The sequence below is a fragment of the Ciona robusta genome, chromosome 1, assembly GCF_009617815.1.
Source record: "Ciona robusta chromosome 1, ASM961781v2".
In the NCBI taxonomy this organism is placed as follows: Eukaryota; Metazoa; Chordata; class Ascidiacea; order Phlebobranchia; family Cionidae; genus Ciona; species Ciona robusta.
The window spans coordinates 1,391,119-1,409,757 of NC_143235.1; the positions used below are offsets into that span (position 1 = coordinate 1,391,119).

The following is an 18,639-nucleotide window of genomic DNA, read 5'->3' on the forward strand; positions in this document are numbered from 1 at the left end:
ATGTTAACGATTTTTTTGAAAAAATTCAATTATAGAGCAGTATCACTGCTCTACGTGATAATGGTTTATTTGTTTTCGAGCAATGTTGGTCACATGATTATGTTGAAACATACCTCGTTCTGACGTCAGAGCGGTTTGTAAAGACTTACTCGTAAAATAAATACCTCTTGCTTGGTTGTTTTATGAAGACAAGCAGAAAACATGCCATTTATAATACTTAGATATAACGTCACATACCCTATAGAGATAGCTGGCGATTTATGTTTTACAGAAGATAGGTTAGGGTGCATGGGTTTAACGTTTATAACATAAAGGGTAATTTTTTTCTTTTCCTGTTTGAACTGCGGCAGAAAAAATGGTTCAGTATAAAATTGGCTTGAAGTATTGTTTCGTCATTAAGAAAAAACGTCGAAATGCGGTTTTATTACAAATGATGTTGAGATAATCACAATTTCTCGCGTATTTGTTGTAATAAATTCGGTGGGCATGCTAAGAAAGATACGACTGTTCGCTGCTTCGGGCGATAAGTTTGTGGAATGTGTGGCATCTGCGACTTGCTTTGTACAAACAAGCCATCCGCGTAGCGCTGGAATGTGGTGCGTGTGCGCGCGACGCGTATTGTGTGTGCTTGCTCGACCAACACAGGGCACTGAGCACTTCGTAGAGCCAGTAATTGGGTGACCATCTCAACCATGCCTGCTTAGACTGGTAGAGGTTACTACTGGACGAATTCTTGGTAAATTCGTCAAGTTTAATTCGAGTATTAGGTCTATAACACCACGCGCTTGGTTCGAAAAGGAATTCTTTTGTGTTGAGCACTCCGAGGTATAAAGACGTCTTACTGTCTGTTGAGCAAAGACCACGAGTTGTGGAACTTATTTCTAGGTCAGACTCTCGGTTGTAAACCGTTCAAGAGCTTCGCCGTAGGGTCATATGTATTGTTCTAATTTACAACGAACTTGGTTAGTTTAAAATCAGATGTTCTATATTTCAGTTTAGATCTTAAAAGTTTAAGATTATTTAAGAAACAGATTTTTTTGTATGATTAAAATTTAAACGGCAAGTTTTTCACTTCGCTTATCAGAGTTACAGTCATGTTGTGTAGTTTTAGATAGAAACATCCTGTTGGGCGGCAGGAACTTTAATGTTTGGGAAGTTTATGTTTTGCGTTGGAAGATATTATTTAATATAGTTTGCTAAGAAACCGAGCTGATACGTTTTAACCACATAGTCTTAACGTTTTAATTAGATTCACGTAACCTCCAATGGTAGGATTTAACGAAGTGTTAAATTGATCACCTTAGGCGACAGACGTTAATGTTCCAAGTGCTATACTGGATAGGATGTCGGATATTAGATCGGATAGCACAAGTTCAACTGTTCTGCAAAGACTACTTGCTGAGCATTACAGAGCTCGTGGGTCAAGTGGACTGACATCTCCAATGGCTTTATCGGGATTCGAACCTGGGATGCAGGATTGTAGCTTTGAAAATGAGAAATGTAAAGACTGTGGGCTAAATAACTGCAACTGCCACGCAAGGGAAGATAAGATGGAAAATACTCAGTTTGGAATGAACAGAACTCAAGCTGAGGCCGCTCGTCTTGATTCTCTCTGCCGTTCGACGTTGATAACAACAGATAGCTCACCATACAACACAGATTATATACAAGACAGAAAGCAAGCTCGTCGCCCACCGCCAACTTATTCAGAGCAACGTCCTGTAGGTGATTATACGAGTGTGCCTGTCGTTACCCAGCAGCTGTATGTTGCAGAGAATCGATCACACGAAGTGTTTTCATCGCCAGTTAAACAGCAGGACTTCTCACAGTTTGGAAACAACACAAACGTCACAAATCCTAAAAGACCTCAGGGACATCCAAAGTCAAATAGCGGCGACGATTACTTGTACACTGACTACTTAAGAAAATCAGGCAGAGAGGCGCACAAGAACGGTTCGTTTGGTAACCTCTCGGGTAAAACCAGCGGCGTAGTTCGATCTAGTTCATTACACCAAGCCCAGGATCACTTATTGGAGCGTAAACTCTCAAGGAAAGTCCATCGAATGTCGATGGAAGAGGAAAAGCTTGAACTGGTCAACAGGAAACATAAAAAACAAAACCGTCCGAAATCTCATTCGGAAATATCGGCTATTTTCGACTTCACTAGGCAGAAACCTGCCAGCATGGATAGCCATGATTTAAAAGGAGCGTCTGCAGTATCGTTATCGTCGTTTCAACACCCGGATACTCGTAATGAAATATCAGCGGTCAATATGCTAGACAGCATGGTGCGGGTTCAACAATCTCAGGTAAATATGTCTTATCGTAACTTGCGGTTTCATACAAGCCATGAACACAACGTAATGTATTGTAATATTAGATGCATGTCATGTAATGTTTAAATTATGGTTTCTGTGATTTGGTACGTGTAAGATTCGTGATAAACTGATAAAGGGTATAAGAGAGTTGTCAAAATGTCTTACAATAGCTTGGGGTAAGATGGTCCATGTTTACATTATCTTAATAGTCCCATTTAAAAGTAGACAAAGAATATTTACAGAATTTTGTAACCGTAATCTCACCACCCTTTTTTATGTATGGCTGACAATTGAGACAACCCATTAGTGACCACTGGGTTGGAGAAATTGCAGTTAAGTGTTTTGCCCAAAGACAAATACGCTCACATTGGTATAGCAGCGACGACTTTATGGGTCATATCACATACTTGCTTGGGTAAAATAAAGGCCGCAGTTTTGTATATGTCGTCAATAGTTTGGAAAACCTTCAAAATGTTGAAGAACCTATACTCGATCGTATTCGAAAACGCTTTCTTTAAACACATTGTTATAAAACGGGGAGGATGTGTCTCTTCTATTCCTAAACTTCGTCGTATCGTATGCTTCATTTGATATTAATATATGAACTATCTATACAGCGATTTACATGGATGATTTGGCATGTTATACCTAATGCTATATCTTGTGTTATTAATAACTATAATATTGAAAACGACACTCTAGTTATTTTAGTAATACACGGATGTTCTGTTTCATACACCTCACCCCAGCTTACGAGTTGCCAAGTATGTAACTTTGTGAGTGATTATTTTGGGAGATTTTTGCATTTTGATCCTGTGTTATTTAGGAACTATATCATTAAAAACTATATTCTATAAATTAGTTAATTACAATACCTTTTATTTGTTTTTTCGATTAAGACCACACGTAGCACATTTAATCGTTATTTTGTTACAAAAAAATAAATTTATTCGCAGATATCACCGTGTATGAACGAAGAATCTTATAACTCTGAACCAAAGTCAAGCGACAGCGGTCTCCCTTCGACGCCGGGCAGCAACAAAACAATTTACATGCAAGGTCAATCTTCGAGAAACTTCTACCAAAATAAAGGAATACCTTCGTGGCAAAAGGAACAGCAGAACAATATACAACAACAACGACGACCGCCTCCCCCTTACCCTGATTGTCCAACTTCTGCAGAACCTACCCAGCACCCCATACGACCAAACACTCTCCCGCTTGGTGATATTAACAGTATGAAAAGCAACGAAAACCAGCTCAGTCCTGTTGTTTGTATGGCGGACGAATCCGGCCAATTAACCCCCATCCAAGGGACTGGCTTTTACAGCAACCAACGCGGTTTGAGATACGTTCAACATGTGAACCCTAGGACCCCTATCACATCCGGATCCCCCCACTATATAAGACGTACGGGTAGCGGTAACAGTGTACGAGGTGTAGTGGTACAGTCGCCATGTTGTACACCATCTGTGGTAACAGACAGCGCGCAGAATTACATCCCAGTGGCGAGCACCCCAACTAAGCATGGCGAGCGTACTAACCTCACGCACGCGATGGAAATGGACTTCATGAATCAAACGGACGATTCCTATCGGGTCGCATACCGTTCGAAGCAATCATCATCAAACGGTAGAAACACCGAGAGCAACTTCCAAACTGAAAACCGCTCAAAAGCGCAGCCACATTTGGTTGAAAGATTGGAACTTGAAAACGAGAATCTTCACAGTAAACTTCAAAGCACGCTTCAGAAACTCAAGAAATTTGAAACGGTACGTGCGTGTGTTATGTAACGGCAGGAAATACTAGTGGTTTGCGGTATTTCGTTAAAAAGTTTTCTGAAAGTTTGTCAGTGCGCAGTTTAAGTTGCAAAGTGGTGAGTCATCTAGTAATAAATCATGTCGCGCGACACGTCGGTGTGTATACGAACTCAATGCGACCATTTAATGATATTTTGAGTCATAAATAGCGATGATATATCGAACGTGAATGTCCGACAATCACGCCCGAAAAATGACCGGTGTCGTTTATTGCCTATTCAGTCTAAAGACTCTAAACTATAGGAAGCAACGTTAGATAGGGCCTGTGGTTTTATACGATCACTTATGATGAATAGGTGTTTAAATATTTTGCTCTGTCTGGCTCGCAATAAAAATATTTCCTTTGTTTGTCTGCTTGCCCGTAAGCAGTTCGTGCTTTCTGCAGCCAGCCAAACTATTTCCAAGTTACGCAACTAGTTTGTAGGCGATGAAAACCTTGGTTGCCCGCAATTAACGCAAGACTTATTTGGCAAATTGGCATTCACACGCATCCTAATGCTTCTTTAATTGCGTTGATTTTTGATCATTATTTTACAAGTCAAAACAAAAGTTAATCTGCCAAGATCAATATGCGCATGGGATCCTGGGTTATTTCAGCGCTGATAACTAACATAACCAACCGTAGTTTACGTTGCTTGTGTTTTAAAATAATTCATATTAACACATTCTGTACAGTGTTGGCGACGGTTCATATACATACACTGCAAATGACTTGTTTTGCTGATAACATAAAACATTTTCCAAGAACTAACCTGTTGGCATTACAAAGTACCCAAATTTTAATAAAACCAACGTTTCGTTTTAAAACCTTTAAAAAAGTAGTGTTGATTATTGAAAACAAGATATACATCAATAATGGGAAATAGGTACGAACGGTGGCTTGTTTTAACAACTGCTGTTTTGCTGTTGATTCCTTTTCTTTGTTCTTTAAATAACACGATCTTGGCTATTGTTTCAAAGTGATGAATAAGATTATGTTATGTATCCTTACCCCACAGTACAATGTTTGAAATATTTTTAGATCGAAGCTGACTTGAAGCGATTGACTGAAGACCACCGAGCATTGTATCAATCCGCAGCCAAGCGTGAAGCTTTGGAAACTGAGATGCGAACGTCATTATCTTCACAAGTTCGTGTGCTGGATCTAGAAAACACCAATTTAAAAAGTGAGTTCGCGTTTGAATCGTTGTGAAATATATTGTGTTGGTGAAGATGTACGACATCCTACTTCGTTTGACGTCACGAACTAAACAATACGGCTGGGATAGTTGTTTGTATGTGCGGCATATATTCACATATAGTAGGATGGGGAAAGACGGGACACCTTTAGCACGTAATATCCAAATGTTTTGATTGTGTTTTAAACGTTGGAATACAGTTCTATAATTCTTTTTTTAAAGTCGTTGGAATACAGTTTTCTAATTTTTTAAATGTTTTTTTTGTACTACCAAATGGGACAAGAAAATAGAATGAAAAGGCACTTCCTCTTTTTGTACCCGTTTAAATACCGGAAACGCGTAAGAAACCATTTAAAGTCACGAACATTTAGGCCATCGAGTTCATGCGAAATCACGTGAAAGGCCCATTAATATAAAATAGCCTTACTATTAACTCTTTTATCTGTATTTTATTAACAAAAAATGCGAGTTACAAAATTTATAACATAATATACAAACTTTTAAAACTCCATCGACCAAACAAACCACATTAATCTCTCTGCCAAAATTCAACCTAATAATAAAGGGGTTTCAGCCCGATGTCGGTGTATGGTTTGGCGCGAGTTTAAACAGGTTATTACGTGGTCGTTTGTGCCTTAATATCCTCAGTTTAAAACCTCTGGCTTTGTAGTTCATCCAAACCTCATATCGTCACTTTGTGTCTCAGATCAACTGATGGTTGCCACTAAATCCGATGAGATTCTCTCCCAAGTTGAAACGAAAAAAGAAAACCTCTCTGAAATCGAAGACATGCAGAAATATGAAGCAAAAAGTGAGATAATTATTTTCTATTTATAAATGTATTGGGCTGGGGTAAGGTGGGACAAGTGATAGGGTTGAGTAAAGTGGGACAAGTTTTATTTATCTTTTCTTGTCCCATTTGATGTTCTTAATTGTTCAAAATAAGATTAGGAAGTATGAGAATTAGATACTAACCGTTTCCTATTTTACCCTACAGTATTATATTTACTACTGCATTGTTATTCAACGCAAATATGTGAATGGTGTCAAACAATTTAATGCCAAGTATCTCAATATCTTGGGCAATTTTTGACAATTCACACAGCTGAATGGAAAAGTAAACAATTTGTCAAATAGAGTAAAGTTACACATGAGACCATTAGGCAACACGTGGTTGCTAAGTCTTGCTTGCCAAGATATATCAAATAAACCAATGGCTATAATAAACACTGTTATTTGTCCCCAATAACTTGTCTAAGAACCATCATAACTTTAATTCCTCTATGAATAAAGATTGGACGGACATTACTCCGTCGTTATAACCCAGGTGTTATGTTTCACATACCTCGTGACCCCGCTTTTGCCCAAAACACGATCAGTAAATATTGGATTTGGGTACTAACCCATCTTACCCCGCAGTACTACACCACCAGCTAACCCATAACGTTCCTTGTAGATCGAAAGTTGCTCGAAAGCGAACGTGAGCTCTTGGAAGAATTGGAGGAGAGGAGAGAGCGGATGTTGGAGCAGAAGGAAGATATCGACTTCTTGTCCAACTCTTTACAGAAGTCGCAAGACACAATTAATCATTTGAAGGTATGTGATATATATATAAATGTATAAATGTAACTTCTGTATACACTCAACTTATTTATGACAATTCGGTACCACAGTCAATAATATATTTTTACAAACTCCCTACTTTATGTAAGTGAATGAATAAATGAACAAATGAAAGAATAAATGAATGAGTAAATGTAACTTATTTATACTCGCGTGGCCAGACAACAACAGTCGTTCATTCGTTTTAACACGATTGTGCTGTTTCATAACCTCGTGTCAGCTTACAAGTTACCATGTATGCATATTTTATCAATACAGTTATAAAGTGTCAAAATACTTTGTTACACAGCGGTATTTAACGAAAGAAATTTTAAATATAGATTCGCAAATCATAAACTCTTCCTATAGAGCTGTAAAATTCAATAATAATGTCGAAACTCTAGCAAGGGGGTAGGTAAACATTCATATCATATTACGGTTTAATGTCCATAAAATATTGCAGCTTATTATAGCTTGTGGTTTGAAATTTTATATCGGAATTACCACCAGCTGTGGGGGGAAGTATTCAAACTTAAATCAGGTGCGAATATTACATTCCTCCGCTCTATAATCGAATTTGAGGTATGCTGTTAGCTGTAAAACGTGCGGTAATGCCTTCGTAATACAACACACCTGCTTGGTGATAATATGAAGAACGAGAATTAATAACACGCCTAAAATCCGCCGCGCTGTGTGAAGATACGACTGTATTAGAGGTTGCCAATAAATTATAAAGTTCTTCTCTCGTTTAATTTATTTAAACCAAGCGGTTCGTTATGTGGTTAACTGTCGCTTCGTCGCTTCTACGAAAAAGTCTAGACACTGCCGACTATTGGCATTGCTTTGCCTGTCATGTTTCGACGCAAATATAGTTTGCAACTTAGGAAATGGTCTCTAGTTTGCTGCAATATATAGTAGGGTGGGGGAAGATGGGACACCTTTAGCACATAATATCCTAATATCCTGATCGTGTTTTAAACAATTAACAATGGTCTATGAGAGTCATGAGGAACTAGTTTCATATTTCTTTGAATGTTCTTTGTTTACTACTGAATGGGACAAGAAAATAGAATAAAAAGGTGTCTCATCTTTCCCCATTCTACTATACATTCTATATTTTGCGATGTTCAAAGTGTAATTTCGTTATAGTTTGTCCAGAATGCATGTGTTGAAAGAAATACTGTGAAACTAAAAAGTAGTACTGTCCGTCATTTTGATTACCGGGTACAGTATACTGTTTGTCATTTATCTCATGACTGGGTACACTGTTTGACGTTTATCTCATGATCTGGTACACTGTTTGTCGTTTATCTAATGATCTGGGACACTGTTTGTCGTTTATCTCATGATCTGGTACACTGTTTGTCGTTTATCTCGCGAACAATTCCACTCTTTGTTTGTTTATTTTACGAATATTCTGTCTGGTATAGTGCTTGTCTTTTATCAGGAAATTGTACACCCTTTGTCTTATATCTCCCCATAAAACAGGTACACTGTTTGTCGTTTATCCTACGAACTAATACACTGGTCATTTCACGAAACAGATTTTACGACTGTAGTTTTCTATAAAAGCACATGCATATTTGATGCCATACAAACTTCGCAACCCTAAAAACGACCAATCTAAACTTGTTATATTTACAGGAACAATTGAAAGGAACGAACGTATACGAGACATATGTAGATGAACTATCCATACTTCGTAACATAGTAGCTGAACGACAACAAGTGGAAAAAGCTTTACTTGATAGTTTGAGCCACGATCTCGCTATGAAGGTAAAATATTTTCACTACTGTTATGTGTATACTTTGAGGTCATATATAGTAGGGTGGGGTAAGATGGGACATGCTTTTATTTATTGTTTTTTTTTGGTGTAAAAAAGATATGTACAGATTTATATAGACTCCAAAAGATCGTTTTTTATTGTTCAAAGCACGATCAGGAAATATGGGATTTAGGTGCTATAGCGGCATCTATCTTACACTGTAATATAGCCTGTTTATTAGTTTTATATTTTTATTTTTTACTGTATTATCATAGTATACTGAAGTGTACTATGGTATTATGCTTCTACTTTTGTGCAATGTTTACCGACTTAATAAAGCTATTAATGAAGTTAGTTAATTATAAGTGTTTACACATTTATGTTAATTCTGTTTTTCTTATATTAAAGCACACGAACGACGACGACGCGGCCAAAGGCGATGTAAAGACCGTCATAGACGATGCTTATATAAGCAAGGATAGCCAGATGCTCAGGATAAAAGCTGAACTCGTTAAGGTAAGAAACAGATTGTGTTTTGATACATTACTTAACGCATGCGACGTATGTATATATAGTGATTAGGGGGATGGGACACCTCTTCACTCTAGTTTCTCGTCCAATTTAGTAGTAAATAAAGAACATTCAAATAATTATAAAACCGTATCCACAAGACCTCCATATATCACTTCCATATACCGTTAGTTTTTTAAATTAATGATCGGGACATTTGGATTATATGCACTAAAAGTATCACATTCTACCCCCACAGTACTATACATTGCCACCCATGCGACTGTATGTATACAATGAGCATTGAAAATATTAACGTCTACATGTGTCTCTATACCAAAAGCCAATAAACGCTGCAATTTGAAAAATGATTCACAATATTTACTTCTCTAAGTAGGATGACGCATGCGGTTTTAAAACATATTTTTTTCGTGGATATTTTTTTCCCTGACCTGTTATAACAACTGTCGCTTTCAATTGCTGCTAAATCGTTACACGGATTTATAATTATTTTCTTATTGCGCATCATATGTTATTGCGCATCATATAGTAGGGTGGGGGAAGTTGGGACACATTTTAACTCTATTTTCTCGTCCAATGTGGTAGTAAACAAGGAACTTTCAAAGAATTATAAAAATATATGCTCAAGACTCCCATAGACCGTTGTTAATTGTTTAAAACACGATCAGGATATTCGGATATTATGTGCTAAAGGTGTCCCATCTTCCCCCACCCTACTATATCATATCAAAAGGGGATAATTCATGATTTGGGAAACAGAGAACTGAATGATTTGATTGTGCCAAATAGACGGGATTACCAGGCAGTCGGTATTAGATTCGAGATTAACCTTTGTTGTAATGTACGTTATTCTGCAACTTTGCGTTTAATGGATTGGCTTATGCATTGAAAATTTTTGCTCCAGCATGATGTTAGTTGTTTTGCTTGCACAGCTTACAAGAATTGCTTCGGTATTCTAATTGCTGATACATCTTGCAGTGGCAGCATATTTACTTGAAGCAAGACCTCATACATTCAGCCGAAAGAGCTCAAAAGGAGAGGCAGGCATCCGAGTACCACAAGCATCGGCATACTATATCAGACTCCGGTGTTTACGGATGCGATATTCCATCTCTTCTCAACATGGACGACCACACAGATGACACTTGCGTATCTGGTTTAAAAACAGACGATTACTTTCCAAGAGTTAGTTTGGCTTCAACGCGTAAAGACTTCTCTTGCCAAACGCCCGACGACGAGCTATCAGCAACTACAATTGATCAGCATATATACCGAGGTTGTGAAGTGCTGAGTACGTCCCAGGTCGCAGTCGCAGTTCAAACTAGTAATAAGCGGAATTCTGACGTCCCTTCGGAGGGTTATCACTCTCAGCAATCTTCTGGTTCCCCAACACCCAACGGTGATAAGTCGACGCTTTATTTTCCCGAATGCAACAGCTCAAATAAAGACACACGCTTTAGAACAAGCCAATGTGCAGACGTTTAGCTCGTATATAGTAGGGTGGGATAAGACGGGACACGCTTCATTATATTTTCTCGTCCAATTTGGCGGCAAATAAACAATATTTATAAAATTATTTCCTAACGACTTTCAAACACTTTGTTGATTGTTTAAAACACGATCAGTAAATATAGGATTTAAGTGCCAACAGTATCCCATCTTACCCCACAGCGCTATACCTTATTTTTTGCGTATTTTACTTCCCCGTTCTTACTAAAGTGACACGGCTTATGCATTGTCTTATTCCTCAAGTTACACGGCAAACTATTGCCACACAGAAACAAATCAAACGGTATACTGTTTGCGACCTATTTTCACCAAACGGTGCCATGTTTGTGTTTTATCCCGGCCAGCGTACATTAAGCAGCATATAGGTCGATTACGTGTCCTGCTTACGTCATACCTTGCCATATTTCTATTTTACAAGACACATTTATAACTAGAGTTGCCTCCACCACTCTATGAGGTGTATAAGCTTGGCAGCTACTTTCAGTTCATCCCGTGCCGTACCTCAAACTCTCGCACGGACTGATATTTTCGTATTTAAAGTGCAATCTGTTGAAACAGTCTGAAATTGTTGATACCCTGCAGTATACATTGTATGTGCTTAAATGTAAAACTTAATTTCAGCGCGAGTTAAACCTAATAAAGCTTTTTAAAGTATTCTGGTTGTTATGGCGACAGTTAATCCTTTCAGAGGTTAAAAACACTGAACCGTAAAACAACGGTAAAGGTTTTGCGACTACTTAACTATTTTGGTGCAAAACAATGGAGCCAAAGCTGCTTGAGAGTCATCAATCAAAAAGTTAATAAAAACAAGAACTGATAAATACGTAGGTGAAGTTCTTGGCAAAAACACAAAATTTTATTGATTACTGTATTAATAATAGATCAATGCAACACAATTTTACAAATTTTAGTTTTTCTTTAGGTTATTTTGTTTAACTGAAAACGGGAACATTTTGTGTTGAATTTATTTTTTTATACTATTGTTGAACAAACTTATTTGTTTTAAAATTTTAGTGTTTAGTTGTTATTTATATCTTTCCATATCGAACGCCATACAGTTTTGAATGCATGTCGTAAGACTTAAAATGTGCTATACGTTTTTCCGAATAAAACCTTAAAAGCTGTAATAACAGGAGAACAACTATGCGGTCTATTTTAATGTCAATCAAACCTTTAAAACATTTCACGTCAATAGAATTTACCTCTCTGGTTATATAAAGGTCCTATACATACAAGCTTCGCATTCCTTAATCTAAATACATATGATCGTTATCTGCTTCTAATAACACCTTAGGTGGCGTAAGATCGACACATGCTCGTTAAAGCCAATCAAAATATGCGGATCTTTTTTCTACAAAATAATCGGAATTTTTCAAATAACGTGAAGTCTTAAACCACCAACGCCCAGCCTTCGATGGCTTAAATTGATCAGTTCTAAAACGCCCGGCGTTTTAAAGCAATAGCCAACAGCTGAACAAATACCACGAGCATTCGTTGATTCAGAACGATTTAAATTCACTGTAATATCCGTTGCATGTGTTGAAGTAAACAGCAACGCTTTCTTTAACTATTTTTACCTCTTTTTTTAATTTTTTTATTTTATATATGCTAGGTAAACAGTCACGCATTTTTTCAAATTGTTCTCGTTTGTAAAATGTTTTATCCTTGTTGTTTTTTAAACGATGGTTTTCCTGTTAATTTTAGTCTCATGGCCATGTTAGCCATTACAGTTTTCGTTTAATTCAAAGAGATAAACAAATTGTCTCATAAATAAGTTTACCCACGTTTCTTAAACTATCTTTTCGATGTTAGTTCCTTTGTTGTGTTATTTATATAATCTTCATAAATTGCAACGACAGAGGTAAAGTGTTCATAAATAAGTTTTTCTGTGTTTTTTACACAAAATTTCGTCCGGCTAAATATTACGTTCTTGTAAAATGCCGAGAGATATAAGTAAATTGTTAGAACAACTTGACATTAAAGTTAAAACCTTAGCGAACAAAGGCAGGAAATTCTCGAGATGTTTCTACTTGCCCATCCCCACCTTTAAAAGGCAGATCATGTAAGACGAATCGTGCCCTGTTATGCCAAAGTGATTCGTCTTCATAGATATGCGGGGACGCTCCCGCAGTTGCTGGTTAATTAAAACTTAAGGCTTGCCTGAGTGAAAGCTTACAAGTCTTTGGGAAGGATATTAGGTAATATATATAGTAGGGTGGAAGAAGATGGGACAACTCTTCGTTCTAAATTCTCGTCCCATTTGGTAGTAAACAAAGAACATTCAAAGAATTGTAAACTGTATCCTCACTACTCCCATAGACCGTTGTTAATTTAAAACACGACCAGGATATTTAAAGATTATGTGCTAAGGTGTCCTATTTTACTCTACAGTACTATATTAGGTAACATGAACGGAGATTGAATCAATTAAAGTAGCAAAGAGAATTGTCAACGACAGTCGTTATACCCACGATAAATAACAAATAAACTACTTGAGGATAAGTATCGATTAAAAAGCGGATTATATTGACCTAGATTCAATGATTTTGCCGGAATAAGAGACTGATGATGTCATTTAATCTCTTGTACAGTAGGGTGGGGGAAGATGGGACACCTTTTAGCTCTATTTCTCCGTCCCATTTAGTAATAAACAAAGAACATTCAAAGAATTATAAAACGTATCCTCACGATTCCTATAGACCGTTGGTAATTGTTTAAAACGCGATCAGGATATTTGGATATTATGTGCTAATGGTGTCCCGTCTTCCACCCTACTGTATTATGCAATTTGGTGAACTTTTTTCTGTGTTACATTTTCGAAGCACCAAACCTTACTATGTTGAATGTAATAAGTATATCACGTTAAGGTGGTATCACGTCAAGGTGGCTATAAGAACTTTACTAAATTGATTTGATAGCGGTATAATGCACTTTAAAATACGCTAATACAGCACTATTTTGGACCAATAATTGTAAGCTAAAATAAAAGTAGTAAATGACTGAATTTACTTTCAATTTTGGCAAACAATTACCATGTATTTGATCTATGGTGTGCAATAACGAATTTCGTTTTGCCATTAATTCCCGTTAGCTCACATTTTAAATTCAATATATAAGACCTATATTTCGTGTTCGAAGAGATAAAAACCGATATTAAGTCTTAAAACACAGATCTTATAAATGCTATTTATTGTTAAAATTGCTCAATTATTTTTAAAGGTTTAACGCGAGAGTCCGATTTCGAGATTAAAATACATTGGGTGCAAAGGCATGCCTATCGTCGCTTCTATAATTTGAAAAATGAGACTTTCGGAATTCAACCGCAGTCTTACGTCACAGCAGGTCACGTAAACAAGTCGCATAGTTTAAATATCTGGAACCTTTGTTACGATGAACCCGGTCATAATGGATCATGTTGAGGTCACAATGCTAAATACTGACGTCATATTGAATTTATAATCGTCAGACGTCTAGAACTTTGATGTAATAAGTGTTGGTTCGAGTTTTTTCTTAATTTTTTGAATTGTTTTTTTTCACTAGTGTAAAATAGGTTGTTACACACCAAGCTTCTGTCCTAAGTCCTAAATATTCACTGATAATGAGTAGAATATTCATAACACAATGAGCGGATATAGTGTATTAAATGAATAACGACTAATATCCACATTAAAAAAAGAATATTCACAGAAATAAAGAAAAACGAATCCTGGCGACTCTAAAAAAGTTATCAGAAAATTTGGGATTAGGTGCTAACCGTATCCCATCTTTCCCCACCCTACTATATATTATTTGATGCTGCATCATATCATAGGGCACGCGTCCCAGCACACAGGGTCGGCAATCTCACAGTCAATGCAATCCTCTGATTTGTACCCGCTTACTGGGGCTTGGCCTGTTAAGATATAACGTGTTTTATTATTTCTGTCTCTCTGGGTTTCGAACCTAGAATCTAAAGGGTTTAGGCGTAGAGTAAGTTTCAGTCTATTTTTGAATATAGCCTGAGACCAAGGGACCGTTGTTAATTGTTAAACGATCAGAATAGTTGGATATTATGTACTAAATGTATCCCGTCACACCCCATCCTAATATTTATAATCTGTCAAATCTGTATACATGAAGGTATAACAAAACTTGCATGGAGGCAAACACATTGTTATATAGGTCTTTAAAACGCGGTCACGCTGTAATTCATAAGGGTCAGCTATGACCACTCAATACATAACGTAATGTGAAGGTAGAAACTTGGAATGTTGGGCAATAAAGTAGGTGATCTATCTTAATGCGTCTTATATTCTCAATACGCTCTTACCACATGTTGATGTATGGGAGTCATTACAGTATCGAGAAATGGTTATATTACAAATTCCATTGAAACATAAAACCTTTAATTACTTGCCGGTCAATGGCGCCTTTGATACTGATACCATAGTAATATAAACCCATATTATGGCAGCCGATTAACCTTATGCATTCTTCGCATATATTTTATCTATAGCGTGTAATAATCTGTGGTATTGCCGTTAATTTTAAATGTTTTGTGATTTTAATTAATATAGACCATGTTATTGTATTCGAAGAGATGAATTTGTTATGTTTTATGTTCTGTAGAGATTGTAGTCACTGTAGCGTTATATAAGCGTACCGGTATACGGCCCTGTGATTTAACATACGATGGGTTAGGATGGAACATGATTTCATTTAATTTTATTGTTTCATTTGATAGTTAGCAAGGAATATTTGCGAAATAATAAAACTGTATTCTCATGACTCTACAACAGCGTTGTTAATTGTTAAAATATGAAATGTGTGTTATTGCATGCTAATGGTATCCATCTTACCCCACAGTAATACATGTAGTGGCTAGCATTAAAATAGTTGCACGTCCGTCTACACTTATAGTGTAACTTAATCACGGATACGGAATTTCACCTCGCGTTCAATGACCGACGGCGCAAAAATGCCGCGAAAAAAAGGTTAAAACTATGCGGGTTCGATAATGTCATGGTCCATATATAGAACTTAGCTATTATAGCCAAAGGCGCATTAGCAGGCCACGCATGGCTGCTTGCAAGTTTGAAATACGATCCGATTTGGTAAAAAATGCTCAAAGCTTCGCGAAAATTCGAGAAGAAGTTTTTGCTCCACAGCGCTCTCTACCGGACACTTAAAATTCATACATTTTAGTGGACATTCGGTTGTCTGTGCTTATGTTGGTTCATATCTTTCCTACACTGCTTTTTTATAGATCAGATTCAATACAAAGGAATAACACACAAACGTTGGTATTGATTTAAAACAGGTATAAATAAAATACGAATCGTAAGTTTGGTAGTAATAATAAAACAACACAGTATTGACTGTCATTAATTGACTTTATAACCTATAGCCTAGTAATGAATGAATGTAACTTACTTTATCCTCGCGTGGCCGGAAAACGACAGTCGTTATAACACGGGTTTAACACCTCGTGCCAGCTTACGAGTTACCATGTATGTTACTTTGTGGGTAATTATTTTTTTTTGTTTTTTTTTTTCTTTTTTTTATGTATGGCTGATAATTTAGACAACCCATTAGTGACCACTGGGTTGGAGCAATTGCCGTTAAGTGTCTTGCCCAAAGACACATACGCCCACAATGGTAGCAGCGTCGAGCCTTGTACCAATTACCTCTGGGTTACAGGCAGGCGCGCTAACCACTACACCACGGCGCCGGACTAATGGGCCAACTCTGGTCCAAATCTTAGAAAATACAGCATGCAACGCCGTAGGACCTCAACCAATGCACTATATATTTGAATAAAACCCATATATACTTAATCGTATACCTGCAACCCCTTGTAGGTCCTCACCTAATGTAAAATATAACATAACTTATATACACACGTTCTTATAACGCATACCATCATACTTATACCTGTAATTAAACGCCTTCTTACTTTCTTGCAGATTGTGTTGAATATTTGAGGGTGAACGACCTTTCTATCACAAACAAACTTAATCGCCTTGTAACTCGCTTCTCTCAACATTTTCCTTGCTTCGGGTAAGAATCTTGTTTTCTGTTATGAGTGAGTTAGTTACCTCGGTATGGGATTCGAACCTATGATGCTCGGGTTCAGTAAAACTGTTTAAAAACTTTTGACAAATTAGCGGTCTCACTATTAAAGGTGAGTATATAAATATGCCTGCATAGCGGACATTTATATAACATTGCATAAAGATTAATAAAACATAAAAAAAATCCAAAAATAAAGATCACATAAAATTTTATAGATGGTAACTCTTAAGCGGAAACGAGATGCAAAACAAAACATCCGTATTATAACGACTGTCGTTGGCTCGTCGCGCGGTGATAAATAGTTTTCATTCATTCACGTTTATATACAAATAGCCAGAATACCTTGTTGTGCTTCTTGCCAAAGTCACTTGCATTGACAGCAGCTAAAACCGCCAGCAAAACCAAAACTATGTTCATATTCATAATGGATACTTGTGGTTTATACCTATAGGCAACAAATGAAGGAATGATAACGAGGGCATTTGCTATTTAACTAAAAGTTCCCACAAACAGCTCCTTTCTTTGCCCACCTGCACCGTTTGATTGACAGGTTAAAAATTTAAATTAACTTTTAAAGCAAACATGTAACGGCGAAGAAATAATGGGAAAATCACGTTCGTTAATTAAGACGGCGAACTTTGTGCAGAATATTAAAGTGTGTCTTGTGGGCGTATAGTTTGTAATACAAACATTATATAAATCTCGTTTAAACGGACGTTGAGGTGTGTGGGCAAATGTTATATATAATTGTATTTGAATAACGTATATTCATAACTATTCGGTCCGAGGGTCATTAATGTGTTTTTAACAAACTTCGCGCTTTGTGTGAGTAAATGAATGAATAAATAAGTAAATGTACCAACTTATTTACACTTGCGTGGCGGGGCAACTATATAGTCGCGTGAAGGAAAAACGAAAGTCGTTATAAAAAAGTTGTTCTGTTTCACACACCTCGTCTCCGCTTACGAGTTAACACATAAATGTGACTTCGGGAAAGAATGAATGCAACTTGCGTTATAACTTGGTGGCCAACCATGCAGTCCTATAACACGATGTTTCGTTTCATACACCTCTTGGCCGCTTACGAGTTACCGAGTAAAAATGTGTGTAATTAGTATAGATTATAATTTGCATGCGTAGTTTACATTGCAAGCTTTATGAACAATGACCTAAAGAATGTTATATCTGACGTATATATTAGGGAACGTATGTTTAATATCCAAACTATAAGAATACGTATTGAAAACATAAATTACATCCGACAGTAAGTCTCCACGTCTTTGCTATAGACGAACAGTAGCGATCCTGGTTGTCGTTGTTCACATAGAACGTCGATGAGCTACATTACTTGTACCTTACATGGTGTAATTAAATGTGCTCATACCTTCGGTATAAATAATTCAAAGCTGCACACTCTATGCATAACTGCAGTACGTATACGACCGCCATGCAGATTGGAGTTAATAATTACCTTGTTAGAAGGTAAAGGTCCAATACCTACTTTAGCGATTTATTTTAGGAATTCGACCACTTGTACGCCAGCAGGTGCCCATATGTACATTCGTATATAGATACTGATGTATCCAGGACATATAACACTACTTAATAGAATATGTGTGTTTTGTATATAGTTCGAGGTGATAATTATTGATATTTTTTGCTTGGAGGTATTTATACATCGTAAAGGTGTACGCAGTATCCGGATAAAGCTGTACACAGTATCCGGAATTTGTCCGTTTTGTCTGTTTTTTTTTCCGGATTTCGCTGCCGCATGCGGAACTCAGTAATGGGTTTGCATACGGCTTTGCACGCGAATTCGCATGCCGGATACTGTGTACAGCCACCGTAAAGCGTATATAGG

At 37.0% G+C, this 18,639-nt stretch overlaps 2 protein-coding genes and 1 long non-coding RNA gene across 3 annotated transcripts; 1 reads left to right on the forward strand and 2 right to left on the reverse strand.

Moving 5' to 3' along the window:
• Positions 1-989: 989 nt before the first annotated feature.
• On the forward strand, positions 990-11,378 carry LOC149741192 (uncharacterized). The gene is made up of 8 exons (XM_089875167.1): positions 990-2,309; positions 3,275-4,090; positions 5,160-5,304; positions 6,023-6,127; positions 6,773-6,912; positions 8,563-8,694; positions 9,093-9,200; positions 10,194-11,378. The coding sequence occupies exons 1-8, from the start codon at positions 1,344-1,346 to the stop codon at positions 10,698-10,700; spliced, it is 2,919 nt and encodes a 972-aa protein (XP_089731293.1). The 5' UTR covers positions 990-1,343; the 3' UTR covers positions 10,701-11,378.
• Positions 9,061-10,629, reverse strand: LOC149741193 (uncharacterized). The gene is made up of 2 exons (XR_016384695.1): positions 10,488-10,629; positions 9,061-10,368 (listed from the first exon to the last, which is right to left on the reverse strand). It is a non-coding gene; the product is annotated as an uncharacterized LOC149741193 (long non-coding RNA).
• Positions 11,379-14,346: 2,968 nt separating the features above from the next.
• On the reverse strand, positions 14,347-17,442 carry LOC149741194 (uncharacterized). Its single transcript, XM_089875486.1, has 3 exons — positions 17,121-17,442; positions 16,638-16,779; positions 14,347-14,616 (listed from the first exon to the last, which is right to left on the reverse strand). Exons 1-3 carry the CDS (start codon positions 17,199-17,201, stop codon positions 14,525-14,527), a joined length of 315 nt encoding a protein of 104 aa, XP_089731612.1. The 5' UTR covers positions 17,202-17,442; the 3' UTR covers positions 14,347-14,524.
• Between the last annotated feature and the right edge of the window lie 1,197 nt (positions 17,443-18,639).